Source organism: Arvicanthis niloticus, chromosome 4, assembly GCF_011762505.2.
Source record: "Arvicanthis niloticus isolate mArvNil1 chromosome 4, mArvNil1.pat.X, whole genome shotgun sequence".
NCBI lineage: Eukaryota > Metazoa > Chordata > Mammalia > Rodentia > Muridae > Arvicanthis > Arvicanthis niloticus.
The window spans coordinates 15,578,297-15,597,722 of NC_047661.1; the positions used below are offsets into that span (position 1 = coordinate 15,578,297).

General features: G+C 44.0%; 1 protein-coding gene and 1 pseudogene across 3 annotated transcripts in view; both read left to right on the forward strand.

Moving 5' to 3' along the window:
• Positions 1–3,634: 3,634 nt before the first annotated feature.
• Lrrc31 (leucine rich repeat containing 31) overlaps positions 3,635–19,426 on the forward strand; it is a 31,004-nt gene continuing 15,212 nt past the window's right edge. Inside the window, exons 1-7 of one of the 2 annotated variants that reach the window (XM_076932223.1) lie at positions 3,635–3,778; positions 12,196–12,339; positions 14,658–14,928; positions 15,719–15,862; positions 17,000–17,167; positions 17,709–17,876; positions 19,006–19,173. In XM_076932223.1, the coding sequence (XP_076788338.1) occupies positions 15,787–15,862; positions 17,000–17,167; positions 17,709–17,876; positions 19,006–19,173 (580 nt within the window). In that variant the 5' untranslated portion in view covers positions 3,635–3,778; positions 12,196–12,339; positions 14,658–14,928; positions 15,719–15,786. The remainder of the gene's footprint in view (positions 3,779–12,195; positions 12,340–14,657; positions 14,929–15,718; positions 15,863–16,999; positions 17,168–17,708; positions 17,877–19,005; positions 19,174–19,426) is intronic. The other variant, XM_034499910.2, reaches the window with a different exon arrangement.
• Positions 3,638–8,226, forward strand: LOC143441954 (heat shock cognate 71 kDa protein pseudogene; annotated as a pseudogene). Its single transcript, XR_013109756.1, has 2 exons — positions 3,638–3,778; positions 4,839–8,226. The product of XR_013109756.1 is annotated as a heat shock cognate 71 kDa protein pseudogene (transcript).

The following is a 19,426-nucleotide window of genomic DNA, read 5'->3' on the forward strand; positions in this document are numbered from 1 at the left end:
CTCCCTACACTCCCTCTCTTAGAAGCCATTCGTTGCCTGAAGCATGAAGAACAAAAGCTTTGAATGTTGGTCTTATTTATTTCCCCTCCCTGGCTACCATTGCTTAGGTTTTTGGCATCCTATCTAAGAAGTAAAAAGTTCAGAGCTGCAAAGACTTGCCCTGGTATCTCCTTCTGAGATTTTTCACTCTTCTGCTTAAGACTGATACATTTTAAGTTAGGTTGTTGCTGATGTGAGGTAGGTGTCTATCCTCAGTAGACCATAAATGTGAGGGTTTATCCATGCACACTCAGTTTCATTCCTGGTAATAATCCTTAGTCCTGGGAATGGTCTACCGTTGGAGATTGGTTCTAATGCTCTGATTCAATCAGGAATCTTTGTGTCCAAATGCTAAAAGTCCTTATCCCCAGTTGGTTTTTGATCTATCAATAAAGATGCCAGAGACCAATGGTTGGGCAAAGAGAGATGAGGTGGGACCTTTAGTGTTGTGCTGCCTAGGACACGGTGGGGAAAAGACAGATCAGAATTAGAGCTGCAGGCAGAGAGCCAACAAACAATGTGAGAATTCCAGTAAGTGGCCACTGGCGGCTTCCACGGTTGGGCCTAGGGTAACAGGGAAAGGTTTAGAAGTGCCCAGCCTTTGAGGTAGCCATGGTGTTTTAAAATTAACGGCAGTGTGTGTGTGCATCTTCCATTCGTGAATCCAAAGAGTTCCTTGGCAGATGGCAGGAAGCATGAGACCCACCAGGAGCATAAAGCCGAGGAGCTAAAAGCTCCCGCTATAGTCTACTGCGGTCTAGAATAAATATTAGCTGCTGCTGGGAAGCCTGACGACAGCTGGATTCCTTTCCCTTACCAATAGTTTGGCCTTTTAGCCTCTGCCTCCCCCTTCTCTCTCATCACTAGTTTTTACTAAACATGTCTTAATGTTACCAGTTATGGGTATATTTTCTTAGTCAGGCTAACTCAGTATGTGAGTTATAAGGGTCTTTGTTTCATTAATCTTTTCATGAGCCAAAGGTCTCAGTGTTTGCTTTCCGTTTCCATTTTCGATTTGTATTTTCCGTAGTTCTGTTATAGAAAAGGCTAGTTTCTCTCTGCCCTCCACTTGTAGATTTCACTTTCTCACTAGCCCTTTTTATATTTTTATGGCAGTCTTTAAATGTCCAAAAATTTGTTGATATTCTTTTTCCAACAGGTAGACTCCCCTCACCATAATGGTATATTGGACTCATGGATTCACTTTTTAAAAATATTTACTTAAAAAAATGTTTGTAATATGTGCATGTGCATGTGTGTTCGTGTACAAGTCTCTGCAGGTGCCAGAAGCCTCCTAGAGCTGGAATTACACGTGATTGTGGGTTGTCCAGTGTGAGTTGGCCCTGTGTCTATAGTGACGTACTACAGATATATTATAGACACAGGGTTCTTCGCACCCCTCAAATTCATACATATTGAAGTTCTACCTCCAATGCTACTATTGTATTAGAGGTACAGTATTTTGAGGTAATCAGTTGAGGCCTTGAGGCAATAAAGGTACAATCCTAATCTCGTAGGACATATAGAAATAGAGGAGAGGCAGAGGTTTCTGTATGGATGTAAGAACACAGGAGGAAGATAGCCAGCTGTACAGGAAAGGAGGAGACTCGGGTACCAACCTTGACTAGCTCTGTATCTTCCTCGTCTATGAAAATTGCCCCCTTTTTTTGTTTATTTTCTTAATACAAGAATTCTGATTAAAACATACAAATCTAAAAGATTCAAAACTAGGATCTACATGTAAGAGAGAATGTGGTATTAGTCTTGTGGATCTGTATTATCTCATTCAGAATGGTTATTTCCAGCTCCATTCATTTGCCTGCGTTTTCCCTCACAGCCGAATAAAACCCCATTGTATCAAATGAAACATCAGGAAAACAAGCGACCATTTTAAAAAAAATGAGCGAAGAAGCTCAATAGCAAGATCTCAAAAGAATGATTACAAATGCTTACGTGATATTTCTTAAAATGTTCAGCATCATTAGCTATTGGAAAAAAATGCAGATTAAAACTACTTTGAGATTTCATTTTACCCGAGTCAGAAAACAAATGACACAATTGCTGACGTGGATGCGTGGGTGCGTGGGTGCGTGGGTGTGTGGGTGTGTAGGTGCGTGGGTGGATGTGTGGATGCATGAGTGCGTGGGTATGTGGATGTGTAGATGCGTGGGTGTGTGGGTATGTGGATGCGTGGGTGGATGTGTGGGTGTGTGGATGTGTGGGTGCGTGGGTATGTGGATGCGTGGGTGGATGTGTGGGTGGGTGGATGTGTGGATGCGTGGGTGTGTGGAACATGGATGCATGGAAAGGGAAATACCATTTGCTGTTGATGGGAGTGCAAATGAGTGCAGCCAGTGTGGGAATCATTGTGGAGAGTCCTCATGAAGCTAGAAATGGAACTACCATGTGACCCAGCTCTACCACTTCTCAGCATATAGACAAGAGAGTCCATTCCTATCATAGAAATGCTTCCTCATCCGTGTTTATTGCTGTACGATTCATGATAGCCAGAAACAGCCAACATGTCTGTTAACTCATGCATGGATAAAGAAAACATATTTCATGTATTGTAGTGACCATTTTCGGTGTATAGCTCAGTGGTCCCGGATGTACCCATCCCGCTGTGCCACAGACGGCCAGAGCTTTCTTCTTGTACCACATTGCAGCTGAGCCTCCACATCCACTTCCGTTTCTTCACCACAATCGCTGCTTGGCTCCTGGTGAGCAGATCTTCCTGTTGGCATGAATTTGATGATGTAAGTTGTCTCATAAAGCATCTGCTTTACTGTAACTCGCTCACGTCTTGGCAGAATGTTCTCAAGGCTCTCTCACCCGGTGCTTACATGCGACAAGATTTCCTTTCTTCTTGACAGACTATGTTTTGCCGGGGTCCGGGCGGGGTTGGAGGGAAGATGCATCTCTCTTTGATAAGCAACAATGAAAACACAATTCTCATTGAAATACTGGATCAAAAACAAGCCCTTAGAGGCACTCTTCAAAAAAAAATTCTAAAATATGTTCAGTCCAAATGTAATGACAGCAAAGATAATTACTTTTTCACCTATTCAAAAGGAATAAAATAAAAACAGCTTATACAAGAGAAATAGATCAAATATTAATTCTTCTTCGGATATCATGGAAAATAACCTTAACTTACTAATAACATCTTAAACATTAAAAGTTGGTGCTGAGTCCTTATCATGAAGCTGAAAGGGAGAACACAGCCTGATTCAGGTTTTGCAGACACATTTTTGAAGAAAAATGAATGAAACGTTTTCTCTGTGTGAGTGTAGCAACTTCCTGCTCAAAAGACTGTGTGCTAAGAAGCAGGCAGATGCTTGTCCCTAACTCTTCATGTACCTCCTTCCTATTCCCAGCTATTGACTAGCTTAGATCTTTTTTCCTTTGATTTCCTCTTCAGCTCATTGGCCTTCCCTGGCTCTCTGCTCTCAGGTGCGCTAGCACTGAGCAGACAGCCGGGCAAGGCTCTTTAACTGGGTGGGGCTGATCGGTGCTAGGGACACCATCTGACAGGGCTCGTTAATGGGTGGGGTTCCACTCGTTCAAATGCCTACACTCTGGTACACCACCTGACAATTTCTCCTGAAGGCCTGGGGAGTTGGAGTCAGTGCATTTAGGAAGAGGAAAAAACCCTGAAACCGTTTTCTGAGCCAGCTCTCTAGAAAACGGCCATGCATAGAACTTCCAAAGGTGAAGCTCGGTAGAGACAAGCCTGGAGGTAAGCCTTGGGTTGGGACTGAAAAACCACCAAAGGAAGATTGTAGACAGGGAGATGGCGGTATTGAGGGTGCAGGCTGTGGGTGGATTTAGGAATCAGTCTCTGTAAACGTTCTTCCTGCCTTTCTTACCCAACCCAGGAGATTCTGGGTTGTAGGGCTGTGGTCGGGGGCAACTGCCTGGTTCCATTGATATTTCTGGGTATATCAGGGCTAAGGGCTGCTCTAACCTAAAAAGTAAAAAGCAAGCTGAGCCAGTGTGGTGATGCCAGCACTCAGGAGACAGGCAGGGGGAGCTTTCTGAGTTTGAGGCCAGTCAGGGCTACACAGTGAGATTCTTTCAAGAAAAAGAAAAGAAAAAATTAAAGGAAAGAGAGAGAGGGACTGAGGAAGGGAGACAGACAGGGGGACAGACCAGGATGGTGTCCTGCCTTCCTCCAGACAGGCTCAGGAAGGGTAGTTAAGAGCAACAGTGTTTCTCAGCCTTTGTGTCAAGACCCCTTTGGGCATCAAATGACCTTTTCTAGGGGGGTCACCTCAGACCATTGGCAAACACTGATGTGTACAATACCGCTCATAACAGTAGCAAAATTCAGTTATGAAGTAGCAACAAAAATAATGTTGTGGTTGTGGGTCACCACAACCTGAGGAACTGTGTTAAAGGTCACAGCATTACTAAGGCGGAGAAACCATTGGTTTAGAGTGTACCCTGTGTAAATGGTTCCTTTGGGCCACCCTACATCATAATATCACAGAGAAGCTGTTTTACAAGGAGAGAAGCACAGTGTGCTTTCAAAGGAGGCCTGGCGGGCAGTGGTGGGGTGGGGTGCACACCTTTAATCGAGCAGCACTGGGCGGCAGCAGCACAAAGATAGCTACAGACACACAGATGTTCTTCTATTTTTTTTTTTTTTATTGTGATACAGACACCTAAACACATTTTTGAAGAGACGAACAAATACAAGCTTACTTAATATATTTTGGAATGCCATTTTATTCTTTTCAGGTTCATGTCTCAACTTCATAACCACCCAGTATGGTTCTCTCTCCTCCTTTCCTCAGCTTCCTTGATCTGTGCGGTTAACTCCCAGCCACTGGGGCTCGCTGTGCAGAACCAGTCTCTAAGGAAGGCTTAATTCTCCTGGGGTTCCTTTCCTCCCGTGTCTCCTCTCCCTGGTAGCCTGGTCCCGTGTCATCTCTGAGACGAAGGATTCAATGTCACGGAACAGAAGAGCTGTGTCTCGTTCATCACCGAACCTCTTCAGACTCCAACAGCAATTGTCTAATGGTCCTTTTCTTTTATATTTAAGAAATGAATCAATCACTACCAGCATGTTTTTAAAGAGGCAGTGGCTTGGGGACAAGAACAGAGAAACCCTGAAAATAACAAAGGGGACACAGAGAGGAGGCCAGGTCAGCTCTGGGGACAGCTCTGTAAATGGCCAGCCCTATTTAGAGCTATGGGGAAATCCTTTTGCACCAATAATTTTTACAAGGGAACTGTAATCAGATTGGACATTTAAAATGTATTGACACACTCGACTCCCTAGCCAAAGTGTTTAATGATCTGTGTGCCATGCAGTAAAGTGGGGCAGATTGGCACACCCAAATCTGCTTTGGGTTTGTATCTGATACCTATCTACTGGTTCCCGGATGCTGGGTCATATACCATTCCCATTTTTACATTAATTATTAACAACAATGAAAACAGAAAGGTTGAGAGTAGGAAAATATGCCTTACAGGCTTGATGGTCTGTTCCTTCTCAGAAATCCTTGAAAACAAGAAAGCACCAGGAAGCTGTCCTGTTGATGGAGGCAAACTCATCCGCTGGAGAAGCTAAACCCCACATTGCTTGAGCAGCCAGGACAGACATGTTGAGAACAGCAGGAGCTAAGGCTAGGTGAGAGAAGGAACTAGGAAACTAGTCAGAGAGGCGTCTCACACAGCTGTGATGCTCCACAAATCTGTCCTTTGCTTGCAGGGGTCTCTATCTCCCCATTGAAATGTGCTCCCATGATTCCTTGGGTTTCCTTTCCCATCCCCTCTCTCACTGCTTTTCAGTCATTTAAAATATAAACCCCTAGAACGGGGATGTAATAGTGAGCATAGATGTTGCTGTTCCCCTCTCCAAAGTTGTGTTATGTGCAAGTTCCAAAACATCATCAGAGCTCATTGAGCATGGGGCAGCTCCCAGGGATTTGTGCGGTCTCATCACCAGTACAGCTGTGCCGACATGTAAGCAGCCATGTCTGAGGGACCTGTAGTTGTCACTGATCACGGCACCACCTATTCCCATGTAGGTGTCTTCCAGCCTAGCAGAATGGGAATAATTGCCACTAACCGGGGTAATTGGTTCACACCAAGCACAATTCCTTTTACTGACACAGACTGAGGATGCTGTGAAAAACAAGGTTTCAAGTGGTTCCCCACCAACCCAGTTCTTGATGCCAAATGTCTAATCGGATGCAGATTTGATGATGAGGTTTGATGGTGCCATTGCTCAGTCTGATATGAGGCACTGGCTCTTCATGCTGGTGATTGATGCAGTCAGGCCCAAGGTCCAAGTAGAATACAAAGGGGAGACAAACTGTTCCTGCACAGAGGAGGCATTTTTCATGGTTCTGACAAAGACCACAAAGATAAAGGAAACTGCAGGAACCTATCTTGGGGAGCCTGTTACCAGTGAATGCTATGGTCACTGTGCCAGCTTACTTCCATGACTGTCAGTGAGAGACGACAAAAGATGCCAGGACTATTGCTGGCCTCAATGTACTACCAGTGATCCAACTGCTGGGCTATTGCTTATGGCTTAGACAGGAAGTTTGGGGCTGAAAGGAATGTGCTGATGTTTTATTTGGAGGTGGCACTTTTGATGTATCAATCCTCACTATTAAGGATGGAACTTTTGAAGTCAAATCTACAGACAGAAATACATACATGAGTAGAGAAAACTTGGACAATCAAAAGGTCGACCGTTTTATTGCTGAGTTTAAACAGAAGTATAAGAAGCACATGAGTGAGATCAGAGAACAGCCCATCTCTGCACACTGCTCATGCATGGGCTAAGGATATCCTCTCCTTTAACACCCAGGCCAGGATTGACATGGATTCTCTCTGTGAGGAAACTGACTTCTATACCTCCGTTACCCATGCTGGATCTGAAGAGCAGAATGCTGGCCTGTTGCATGGCACCAAGGACCCTGTAGAAAGGCCTCAAAGATGCCAAACTAGACAAGTCACACATCCACGGTACTGCCCTGGTGGGTGCTCTGCAAGACTGCTTCAGTGGGACAGAACCGAATGCAAGTATTAACTTGAAGCTGTTACTTACAGTGCGGCTGTCCAGGATGCCATTGTATTTGAGACGCGTCTGTTTCATCTCCAGTGTTCAGGATCCTGAATGTCCAGGATTTGCCGCTCTTGGCTGTCACGCCCCTTCCCCTTATCAAGCACACTACCGCCATTCTTACCGAGCAGACACAGACCCTCACCAGACTCTGACAACCAGCCAGGTGTGCTCATGACTGTGAAATAACCATGACCAAGGACAACAACCTGCTTGGAAAATCTGAAGTCACAGGCACAGCTTGTGCACCCTGTGGTGTTCCCCAGAAGAAAGTCATTGTTGACGTCGATGCCAATGGCATCCTCCATGTTTCTGCTGTGGATGACACAAAAGGAGAACAAGGTCACCATCACCAATGACAGGGGCTGCTTGGGCAGCAGGAATATTGAACGCATGGTCCAGGAAGCTGAGGAGGACAAAGGTGAACACGGGAAGCAGAGAGATAAGGAATCCTCCCGGAATTCACTGAAGTCTTACACATTCAATATGAAAGCAACCATGGAGGATGAGAAACCTCAAGGCAAGATCAATGATGACATCAAGCAGAAGATTCTAGACAAATGTGATGAAACCATCAGTGGATAAGAATCTGCCTGAAGATAAGGAAGAAGCCGGAAACCAGCAGAAAGAACTGCTTGCATCACCTGTCTGCTTAAAATCCACCCTTAAGTTTCTCTTGCCTTGGAGAGAAAGTCTGTACTCCCAGACATAGACTTTCCAAAGACCGCATAGCTAATTCTGCCCGTCCCTTGACTCCCAATTTCCTACCTTCTGCCTATACTCCCAACTGCTTAATTTACTTGAAATTTCCTGATTTGTCCTGTCCTCTGCAAGCAGTATGTGCCCAGAAACACCTCCTCAGGACGCTTCCCTTCACTCACTTTCATGACATCCACCACTTAGTGATTTCCACTTACATTTTAAGAGCAACCCCAGTATCCTCTGGGCCTGCAAGATGGCTCAGCAGGCAAAGGCCCTTGATGTCAAACATGATGACCTGAGCTTGATCCCCAAGGCCCACATGGCAGCAGGACAGAGAACCAGCTCCCACAAGTTGTCCTTTGATTTCTATGTGTGCTGTGGCTGGCACAGAGTCCCCCTCTCCCAAATAAATAAATAAATAAATAAATAAATAAATAAATAAATAAAAAACAAAACAAAAGCCTACTATGTTTTTTGAGAGCCGTCCACCACGCCTGTGTCACTGTCTTTGGGCTTCTTGTTAACAGGTGCTTTCTGCCTGTGAACTGCTTTTTTGTTTGTTTGTTCATCTCTGTGGTGGTTTGAATATGCTTGACCCATGGAAAGTGGCACCATCAGGAGGTGTGGCCTTGTTGGAGGAAGTGTGTCACTGGGTAGGTGGGCCTTGAGGTCTCCCAGCGCTCAAACTCTGTCTAGTGTGGAAGAGCGCCTCCTCCTGGCTGCCTTCCGATAAAGCTGTAGAACTCTCAGCTCCTCCAGCACCAGGTCTGCCTGCATGCTGCCATGCTTCCCGAAGTGATGATAATGGACTCAACCTCTGATGCTGCAAGCCAGCCAGCCCAATGTTGTTCTTTTTAGGGGCTGCCTTGGTCATGGTGCCTCTTTGCAACAATAAAACCCTGACTAAGACAGTCTCTTTCATGCAGAAGATCTCTGAGCTCAGGAGCTTGTTCTCCTGCTTCCCTGAACTGCATCTCCTGTTGCCCACAAATACCAGTGCTCCAAGAAAGCCTCAGGGTTCCTGTCTGTGAGCAACAGAAAAAAACAACGAAGAGATTTGATGTAGAAGGGAACATCCGGGGAAGGCACTGCAGAGTGCCCAAACTCACCCTGAGAACTTCCAGCTTTATTCAGAGCATAGGCCACAAGAAAAGGGTCTCCAATGGCCTGCCACTGAACACAGGCCCCTCTGTTTTACACACTAGTATGTCATAAGAGATATTTTTTAGCAAGGATGGGTCAAGAGACTAAACAAAGTAGAAATGCACACTGTGCTGAGATGGCAAAGGCCTCACATAAAGATGCACTCATTTTGACATTTTGATAAATATTTATCATGCTGAGTTATTTGGCAATTAAGGAGCTGTGAAGGCAATATACATTATTTTTCCGCTGAACAAATATTTTACAGATATCTCTCAGGTACCCTGTCCCTTTATTTTGTTTCAGAGAAACAAGTCAGGTGTGAACAAGGCTCAAGGGAAGTGAGGTGATCGGTATCTATCTGACTGATGTGGGATTTGAACCCCTGTCTCAGGGGTCTCTGGTACCCATGTGTTTGCTGGACTGAGATAAATGTATAAATCTTCTAGTTCAGAGTTAGGTCATTGTTGGTGACTTTTAAGAAACTATTTGGATAGGCGAATGTGTCAGCCGAAGGAAAAGGGCAAACTGGTGTTTGCAGTGTAGAGGTCAGGCTGGTAAAGCACAAAGTAATCCTTCCAGATATGTGACAGTAAACTGAAAGATCGGCAGAACAGTACCTCAAGGGGAAAGACAGACAGACAGAAAGACAGATAACTTTGGTAAGGCTGGAATTTACAAGCATGATTATAAGTTGGACCCCAAATGAAACAAAACAAACTCATACAAATAAGATAATAAGAATAAGTAAATCTTAATAAAAAAAAAAAAAGCTAGGGAAAGCAACCAACTGTAATGTGGAAAAATATTTTAAGGCACAGGAGTTGCACACACAAATACACAAAACACACAGTGGACACTGGAGGAAACTGTTCTGGTTCAAATGCTGGCTCCACTTCTTGCTGCTAAATGTTAGTCCTCTAGTCCCCAAGGCTCTGAAACAATTTAATTGTAATTTCTGGGATTAGGTTTGGAAAAAAATGATCTGTATTTACAGGCACCGTAAATCAGAGGTCCCGCCATGTTCCCTGCCCCACTCAAAACTGAAATTGTCTGATGCAATCATGAGGCATACTAAAAACAATTCCTTGTTTATCTAAAATCTGAGCTGGCTGGGTATGAGTTTTTCCTACATCTCTTTGCTCTACCAGCCCTCCCCAAAATACCTTGGCTCTAATGAGCCATGATAAAACTTAACAAACATTCCATACGAAAAGTGTGAAATGATGTGTGGTGCTGCCCCCTACTGGTAGGCTATGGCAACACCATTCACCTTAATAGAAGTGTGTTACCTGTATGGTGGTTTGTTGTTGTTTGGTTTTTTTGTTGTTGTTTTGCTTAACAGAACCTCTGAGCATAGACACATAGCTAAGTGGAGTTTGGTTACCTTGACTCCTTTAATATAAACTTATGATTACATTAGTTCTCACTCGCACTAAATACATTCCTCCTTAACTATGTGGCAGTACAGCTTTTGTGTTTTAAGACATGACGGTCTTGCTATGCAGTCCTGGCTGCCACAGAACTCACTAGAGACCAAAATTGTCTCAAACCCTTGGGAATCCTCCAGGCTCATCCTTCCAAGTGATGGGATTACAGACCCATATCGCCATACCTAGCTGCTCTTAAGGTTTTTTGTTAGGGTGAATAAAAATATCTGTACATTTAGGACTTAAAATTGTCACTACCCACGTCCGACCTGCAGAATAAGGCAATGGCAACCATGTTCTTCTTCAAGCAGTTGATTCAGCTATCCCTGTACAGTGCACTTCCTCTCTCTCCTTCTCTTCTCTTGTCTCTCTCCCCAGCTCCCGTAGCCCCTTATAAGCATTGCCTTGATCCTATCAGCAGCTGCCACGAAGTCACTATTAATTGGTCACACTCAATGACTCGAGGTGGGGTGATCGGGTAACCACACCTCTCAGCACATACAACTCCATACATGGAGTTGTCTTTTTCTCTCAAGCAATGCCTATGCCAAGCACCACCTTGTAATGGCGAGAGTGGAGCCACTTCCCACATAAAATTTGCATTGGATTTCAATATGCTATATCTATTTCTTTAAAATTGTACATTTTCGCCGAGCGGTGATGGTGCACGCCTTTAATCCCAGCACTTGGGAGGCAGAGGCAGGTGGATTTCTGAGTTCGAGGCCAGCCTGGTCTACAGAGTGAGTTCCAGGACAGCCAGGGCTACACAGAGAAACCCTGTCTCGAAAAAAAAAAAAAAAAAAAAAAAAGAAGAAGAACAAATAAAATTGTACATTTTCATTTAACAACATCATGTTAAGGCCACCATCAGTACTTGCATGTTCTTTTGTTATGATAGAAGTATGTTGTATGCCTTAAGTGCTAGTACATATAAATACTTGAAGAATTGATATATAATCAGTGCTTAATAAAGTCACTGACTTTTGCTATTATATATGAGCATGTGTGTGTATGTATATGTATGTGTGTATATGTATTATATATATGCATGTGTGTATATATGTATGTATATGTATGTGCATGTGTATATGTATATGTGTATGTTTATATATATGTGTGTGTATGTATGTATATATGTGTATACGTGTATATGTGTTATGTGTGTGTGTGTGTACTAGATATATTAGCATGCTGTTCTTACAGAGGAACTTGAAGGGCTGATGCATAAATCATCCCAAATAGTGAGGAGGACCCAGTGTCTTTCTGAAGGCAACCGCTTCAGAAGTAGAGAAAATGCTACAGCTCTCTCTCTCAGGACTGCTCTCTCTGCACCCTCCCATGTTGCCAGGTGAATGATCTGTGTCCAGGAATTGATCCTCATGGCTTTCCTCCCTTCCAGTGGCTGCCTGGAACTCCTTGATAACAAGATCTGTTTCTGATTTTACTCTTCACTGGGTTGGTTTGGGGAGTTACCTTTTTTGCACTGGCCAGAGGGATGAATGTTCTTCAAACAGCATATCTTTGAAATGCTAGACTAAGCTGCTCAGTGCACAACTCAGTACTGAAGCTGAGGATCCCAGGACTGGCTGGGAGAGGAAACCCACTGACTGCCTCAGGCTGTAGGGTGCAGCATCTGAACACCCGATAGCAGGAACTATGGTTATCCCAGGCTCTCCTCTCCCACCTTTGGGAGTTTCTTAAGGGGACTCAAGACTGTTACCTGTCTCTTTCCCCACCTTATCATGGATATTTATATTTTTAACTGCTGTTAAGACCAAATTCTCTGATTTTATGTAGCTATGCCTCTTGACTTAGAAATGGACCTGAAATCCAATATGGAAGAAAGAGACTGGTTCCTGAAGAAGCTGTGCAGAAGGACTGCTGACACTGGTCTAGACTTGAACAGAAATGGATTAACAACAGTGGATGTGAAGGAAACAGGTCTGTATGTATTAACTTTGTATAGAGAATGTAAGGCCTTTAGATGGAAAGGTAGAGTCAAAACCTACACAGTAACCTATGCTAAGGCCTCCCTTGAGGTCCTAGACACTCTCAGAAAGTGGCAGTGCCACTACTTATTTTAAAAGCAAGCAAACATTGTTAATTAAAGTCCTGGTCTCTTAGTCTCAGTCAACAGAGAATGTGCTAGCTTTCTCCAAGCCTTGGTTCCCACCCAGGCTCTGTACACACCTGTACTGCCACACTCGGGAGGCAAACCACAGGATCACAAGTTCAAAGTCACCCCTAGCTACATAAGAAGTTTTAAGTCAGTCTGAGTGGGACCCATGAGATCACTACTATGAAACAGAACAAAACAAAACAAAACACCCCCTTAGATTCTAGTAAGAATCTAGTTTGATGTGTTGGTTTTGAAAGTATTGACAGTTGCTGGATCGTTTCTTGTTTTACAGCAGAAGGCGCTGTTTCTTTGAACAAATAAAAGCTTTCTGTGGTCGCTTCCCTTAAAAAAAAAAAAAAAAAAAAATGTAAACTGGCTTTCCTGAAGCTTCACAGATTTGACTTGAGCCTAGGACACCAATTCACTTGTTTTCTTCCTGAGCAATTTTACCTCCTGAGCGATTGCGGTTTTGCTCTTTAAGATAAAATCTGTTCCTGAGAATTATACTCACTAGTCTAATCCGTGAGACAGAGTCCTGCAGAGAACTTAAAGCGGTATTGCCTGTAGTGGGCGATATTTAAATCTCCAACCCAATTAGGACCGGTCAATGAAAACACAACTCAGTAATTAAGAATATATTCTGTAAGCCTAGATTGGGCAGATACCCCTACACCACTCTATTCCCCAGCTATGAGACCCTTATAACTTGAGGGTTTTCCAGACCCTGCATCTTCTTTCTCCTCTCTTCTCCCCAGTCATCCTCTCTCTCTCTTCTCTCCCCAGTCTTCATTGTCACCACCTTCCGCCTCCATTGTCTTCCTCCAATCCTCCTCCCGCTGCTCTCCTCCGACCAACTTTTATATCTCCACCTTCCCTTCTTCTGTCCAATCACTGGCTCCAGCCTTTATTTTACAAATTAAGATGGGCAGAAGGTTCACTAGAAATCACCTGTGTAATGCCTCACACCTCCTCTGCAGCCCTTCCCGGGAAAGGATAATTAGTATCAAAATACAAGGCCGGGGCTATCCACAACAATTGCCTTGTTCAGAATTGTGGAACAAAATGAATAGCTTCCAGCAATTATTGCTTACATTTTTTACAAGCAAAGGTAACAATGTTTATTGGAGTCTCCTCCCCCCACACACACACACACATCACACTTCTGCTTCTCAGAGACCTTAAAATGAGCCCCTGGGGAGACTGCACGTGTCTGCCAATAGAGAGATACCAAAAGTGCATTCTCATTAGGCGTCTTTGTCTTCATCCACATGGGCAGCGATGGAGAATAGCCCTGTGTGGAGCCAAATATCCAACATCAGTGTGACTTGGTCTCTTAACTACTGAACCATCTCTCCCGCCCAGGATCCTGCCTCTTAATCCTATCACACTGGAGATTAGCTTTCAGTGCTTGCACGGAGGAGGAGAAGAAACACAGATATTTAGACCATAGCACTATTTTAATTCATTAAAATTAATTTTAATTAAAATTGATGTCATTATGAGACAGGGCTATTTAAAGATGTTTTTAAGTTATATTAATTGTTTTTAATTAACTTATTATGTGTGTGCATATGTATATGTGCATGCCATATCTCATGAGTATTGGTCAGAAGCCACTTAAGACAGTTGGTTCTCTCTATACATGACACAGGAGCTCAGGATTAAACTCAGGTCTTAAGGTTGAGTGGGCAAGTGTCCTTACCCACAAGGCCATCTCCCCAGCCCTAGAACGGGGCTCTAAACAGGGAACTATAAGCTGAAGCTTAAGGGGTCAGAGCCACTTGAGCTTCTGGGAACAAAGCCAAACATTTCGGGCTATTGGAGCCTCAGGTCCTGTGTCCCAGAGTCCTCAGGGGACTCTGGTGGAAGCTGCCTCAGGCCCTGTGTCCCAGACAGTCCTCAGGAGACTCTGGTGGAAGCTGGTTTTACCACTGACCTGTGTTTTGAGTGTGGTAGTCACATTTTCTTTATGAAGTTGCCACCAGCAAGGAGGCTTGACTTCCTTTATAAAGTCAAGCAAACATGGGAATGAAAGCAGGCAGCAGCTAACTCAGTGTTCGGGTCGGAAGAGCAAGAATTTTCTTTTCTTGTGTTGTTGCTGTTGTGGGATGTAATGGTTTTGGTTTTATCCTTTACAAAGTCTGGTCATGGTGAATAGGACACAGTTTCACCTGAGGCACTTTGCTGAAGCCCTGCTAGAAGAAAGAGGTTTCTGCTGGAGCTGTGGTTTCAGAACTGGTGACTCCAGACTCTCTGACCTAAAACCAGAAGCCCTCTGTGCCGCTTTCCAGCCTGACGTCCTTTTAAAACTCAGGATGCAAACATGCCTAGCCTCCTCCACGTGGCCATCTCCACCCTCGAGTCTTGCTGATCCTGAAGATAAAGATGCTTTTTGAGTTTTTCCTCAGAGGGTAACTTTACTTTTTTAACAAGCTCCAATAGAGACTCAGAAAGGTTTATTCACAAAACCTCCACATTACTGCCTGCTTAAGTATAAGATAACACTAGGTGTGGTGGTGGCACACACCTCTAATCCTACGACTCTGGAGGCAGAGGCAAGTGGACTTCTGTGATACATAGCAAATTACAGGCCAGCCAGGGCTGCACAGTGAGATCCTGTCTCAAAATGAATAATATTCAATAAATGTAAGGTAGTGATGGCTGCGGGGCCAGAGGGTTTGGGGTCAAGATGAGGAAGAAAATGTACAGACATTCCCAGTCTCTGTTGACCTGGCCCTGGAACATTCTCCAGGTTTCAGTCTGAGAGTCCATTAAAGCAAAGGGGGATGCATGTCAGAGGCTTTGCAACATAGAGAGAACAGTGTGACCAGAACAGTGACAGCTGCCGTAGAGACAGCGGAGCAGAGTTGGCAATTCTGCCACAGGATTCAGTAATGACATAGAAAGTTCTAGAGTATCCTGTGAAGACATCTCTGTGTTTACAGAGCGCATTTGTTGTTGTTGTTGCAGAAATAGAAAATATCCCAAGAAATGGGAAATGCAAATGGGACAATTTCCTTACTTGAAAGTAAGAGACCCCTGCTTTGCTAAAAGTCAATGTGCCTACCCACTGTGTTTTCATATCATCCCAAACTACACCCTGTGCACATAGGCACTATGAGCTCTGTTTATTACAAATCATACACATAGATCTGCATCTTCTTCTGCCCACTTTAGCTTCGTTTATGCCTCTCCTCCCAGACTTGGAAGAACTAGATATTTCCTGGAACGATTTTGTCGGCGGGACCCTCCACTCTTTCACTCAGCAAATGCATCCCATCAGCAAGTTAAAAGTCCTGAGGCTGTGTAGCTGCAGACTTACCACTGAGGACGTTCAAACACTGGGTATGATGACTCCTCCCCTCAAACAGGACTGCTTTTTGTAACGCCAGCTTGAAAAATAAGTAAAGACAGGGGCTGGGGAGATGGCTCAGCTCATAAGAAGCTTGTAAACATGAGGACCCAATTTTCAACTTCAGAATGCATGTAAGCTGAATATGGCAGCATGGGTCGAGAATCTCAGGGCCATGGAGCCAGAGACAGGCAGATCCCTGTGGCCTGCTAGTGAGCCAGCACTCTCAGCAAGCTCGGGGCCAGGGAAGACACTTTTTCAAAACAAACAAACAAACAAACAAACAAACAAACTCAAGGAGGATAGAGGCATGAAATACCACACCAGAGGTTGTTCTATAGCTTCCTGTGTTTGTGCACAACTGTGCAAACACACATACTTGTATACACACACACAGATTAAAAACTTAGAAATGAAAACATAAAACATGTCTGTCCCTGAAGCACCTTTCCAAGCTGATTCCTCAGGGGCAAACCGTCATTGTTGTCTCTTCAAGTGTGGATGACCAAGTGCATTCTGGGAAATGGTGTTCCCGTGAGGCATTGAGTGACTGCTGAAAAGCTCTGTGCCTTGGACTCCAGCTTGTGCTGAGCTGTGTGGATAAAGATGAGGACAGGGACAGACCTGACCAGACACCTGCCTGTATGGCTCTTCAGCGTGGCTGTTGTAAAGCCAGTTTACGTTGGGTCTTATGACCTCATCTATGAATCAGAAGAACTGGAGTAGACAGAAGCTAATCTGTTTTAAAACTCCAAAATAATATCTTCTTCATTTTTCTAACGCACCTTTAAAAATTCATAAAAAATGAAGGGCTTTTTTTTTTTTTTTTTTTTTTTTTTTTTTTTTTTAGCTGAAAATTGTCGTAACTGCAACGAAAGCCTCAATTAAGTTAAATTACACACTGAAAAGGAAAAAAAGAAAAAAAATGTGGAAACTCATACTATTTTCCCAAACGCTTACCAAAGTATTGTTATGGGCAGGAACTGGGCAGGAACTCTTTGTTTCTCATCAGGTAACACAGTATCTGCCCAGGCTTCCATATGCCCCAAATACTGGCTGTTCTGATTTTGAGTGACTTCTCTGACTTTCCAAGGCAGCACCCACTGAGTCACAGGGACTTTTTGTACTAGGGGGCGCTCTTGAGATGATACCCGAACTGGAAGAACTGAGTTTGTCCTGGAACAGCAAGGTGGGAGGAGAGTTGCCTCAGGTTCTCCGCACATTCCAACAAGGGAGCAAGATTCGAACACTTGAACTTGTGGACTGCGCCCTCACATCACAGGACGGAGTGTTTGTGGGTAAGTGGAACTGGAAGAATCTGTCCTAGAAAAACATAGGAAAGATGCCTGTAGTGAGTTTTCTGTAAGCGTGTGTTTTTTCTCTCAGCCTGAAGCTCCAGGAAATAATGACTCGGAGACTCAAATATATTTATAAATACCTAGGCCATATAGCTAGGCATGTTCCCTAAGTGGTTTATAATTTAACAATCCCATTATTTTATTCATGGCTGTTTACCTGGTCCTTAGTTACATATGACATCTTCTATGTCTGGGACCCTAATCCTCTGTGCTTGGATCTATCCCAGAATCCTCTCTGCCTAACGGATGTCTCACCTTCTATTCTACCCTTTCCTACAGGCCATAGATTTTTTTTTTTTTAATTGACAAGTGATGCAACCATATAGAACACAAGAGACTCTCTCTACAGATGCCTGTGATTGGCAGCTGGGAATCGTTCCTGGATGCTCTCTGTCCCCAGGGCACGGAGAGCTGCCATAGGCCGCCTGCTTGCCCCTGTCTTCTATGGATGCTCTTCCTGTTTGGATTTATTCCCTTCCAGGTCACTTGCTACCTAAGCTGCGGAGCCTTGAAGTATTTGACCTTTCCAACAACATAAATATCGGCAGCAGTCTGGACATCATAGCACAAGGATTAAAAAGCACATCAGGCCTGAAGGTATTGAAGTTGCATTCCTGTGGATTATCCCAAAAGAGCATCAGAATATTGGGTGAGTTAACAATAGTTAAGTTTAAGATCATGCATGTTAAGTGTAAAACGTATCATATATCAGGGTTGGTAAGATGGCTCGCTGGGTATCACTCATACACAGCCACTTATACACCGACACACAATAGAAATAAGTGAAGTGTTTTCAAATATATCATACAGCATAAATATATAGCATATATGTTATTTAAAACCTATTAGAACATATACATTTGAATATTCTTTGCTTTATTTATGTATTTGCTTCAGAGCTGGGAATTGAACCCAGGGTTTTAGTGCATGCTAGGGTTATTCATTATTTAAAAAAAAAAATCTTTCACAGTAACCATATACTTTCATTATTATAAAAAGAAACAAAAGCACAGAAGAAAAGTAAAGAAGCCTCCTAGGTCAGGCTAGGCAGTGTAGACCTGAAATCGTAAAGGCTGAGGAAGGAAGGCGGCAAAGTCAAAGCCCAAACAGGCAACTTAATGGAATTGAATAAATAAATATAGCAATTTAAGAAAGAAGTAGCAAGAGAGAAGAGGATGGGTCAGCTCAGCGGGAGGACCCTCCCTTGCTTCGACTGTGTGAGGCTCTAGGACCAATTCCACACAACAGACAAGTTTCTGCATGGACTAGCTCTACAAAGGCTGGGAAACCTAGGGTATGGACTGGACACTGGTTAAGTTTACTACTGCTGTTGAAGATACCAGTGTTATTTGTGCTTAGTGCTAGGAAGATGTTGATATTGGTTAAAAGCAATAGCAGCTCCAGAGACACCTAGGGTGAAGAGTCTGTCTCCATGTAGAGCTGCTTCTTACGGGGAACGACACTGTTTTCCCTGTGACTTCAGAACCTATAGAGTCCTTCTTACTGGCAGCCTGAGTAAATCTAAGGTCACTTCTCAGTAGTAGTTGGCAGCCTAGTCAAGCATCCTCATAGACAAGAGCTAGGAGCAGCCAATTGGTATCTTAGAGAGAGAGCTTGTGAGGTAGGTAGGGGCTCTGCGTTTACCCCCCTCCTTGGCTTTGCCAGGACAGCATGCTCACTCGCCTCCCCTCCTACCCTGCTCCCCTCCCTTCTTGAGCACGCTTTCCCACCGACTCACAATACGAATTTCAGGACCTGAGTTGGGACCTGCTTTGTAGATGGTGCTTTTGCATCGTTGGATGTGCTGAGGATTCTGGATCTCTCCTGCAACAAGGAACTGGGTGGAGGCTTTGAGGATGTGCCTGCTCAGCTGGCTTTACTGGAGCGTCTGGAAGTCCTAGACCTCCACCAGTGCTCACTGACAGCAGGAGATGTGACGTCACTGAGTAAGTGACCCTGTGGAGCAGAATCCGTGGATATGCCTGGGAAATTAGAGGCTGGCGGTGGATGTTTAAATTCACTGATCAGGTCATCAGAGTTTTGTGTGTGTACTGGGTACCCAGCAAATGTTGAGGAGTCCAGGATTTAGTACTTGAAGGGGAAAACTTTAAACTTCTCTTGCTTTTTAGAAACAAGTATCTTAGTGCGGCAGCCTCAGTTACATACAAATATGTAGAGAGAAATCCAAAACGATGCTTT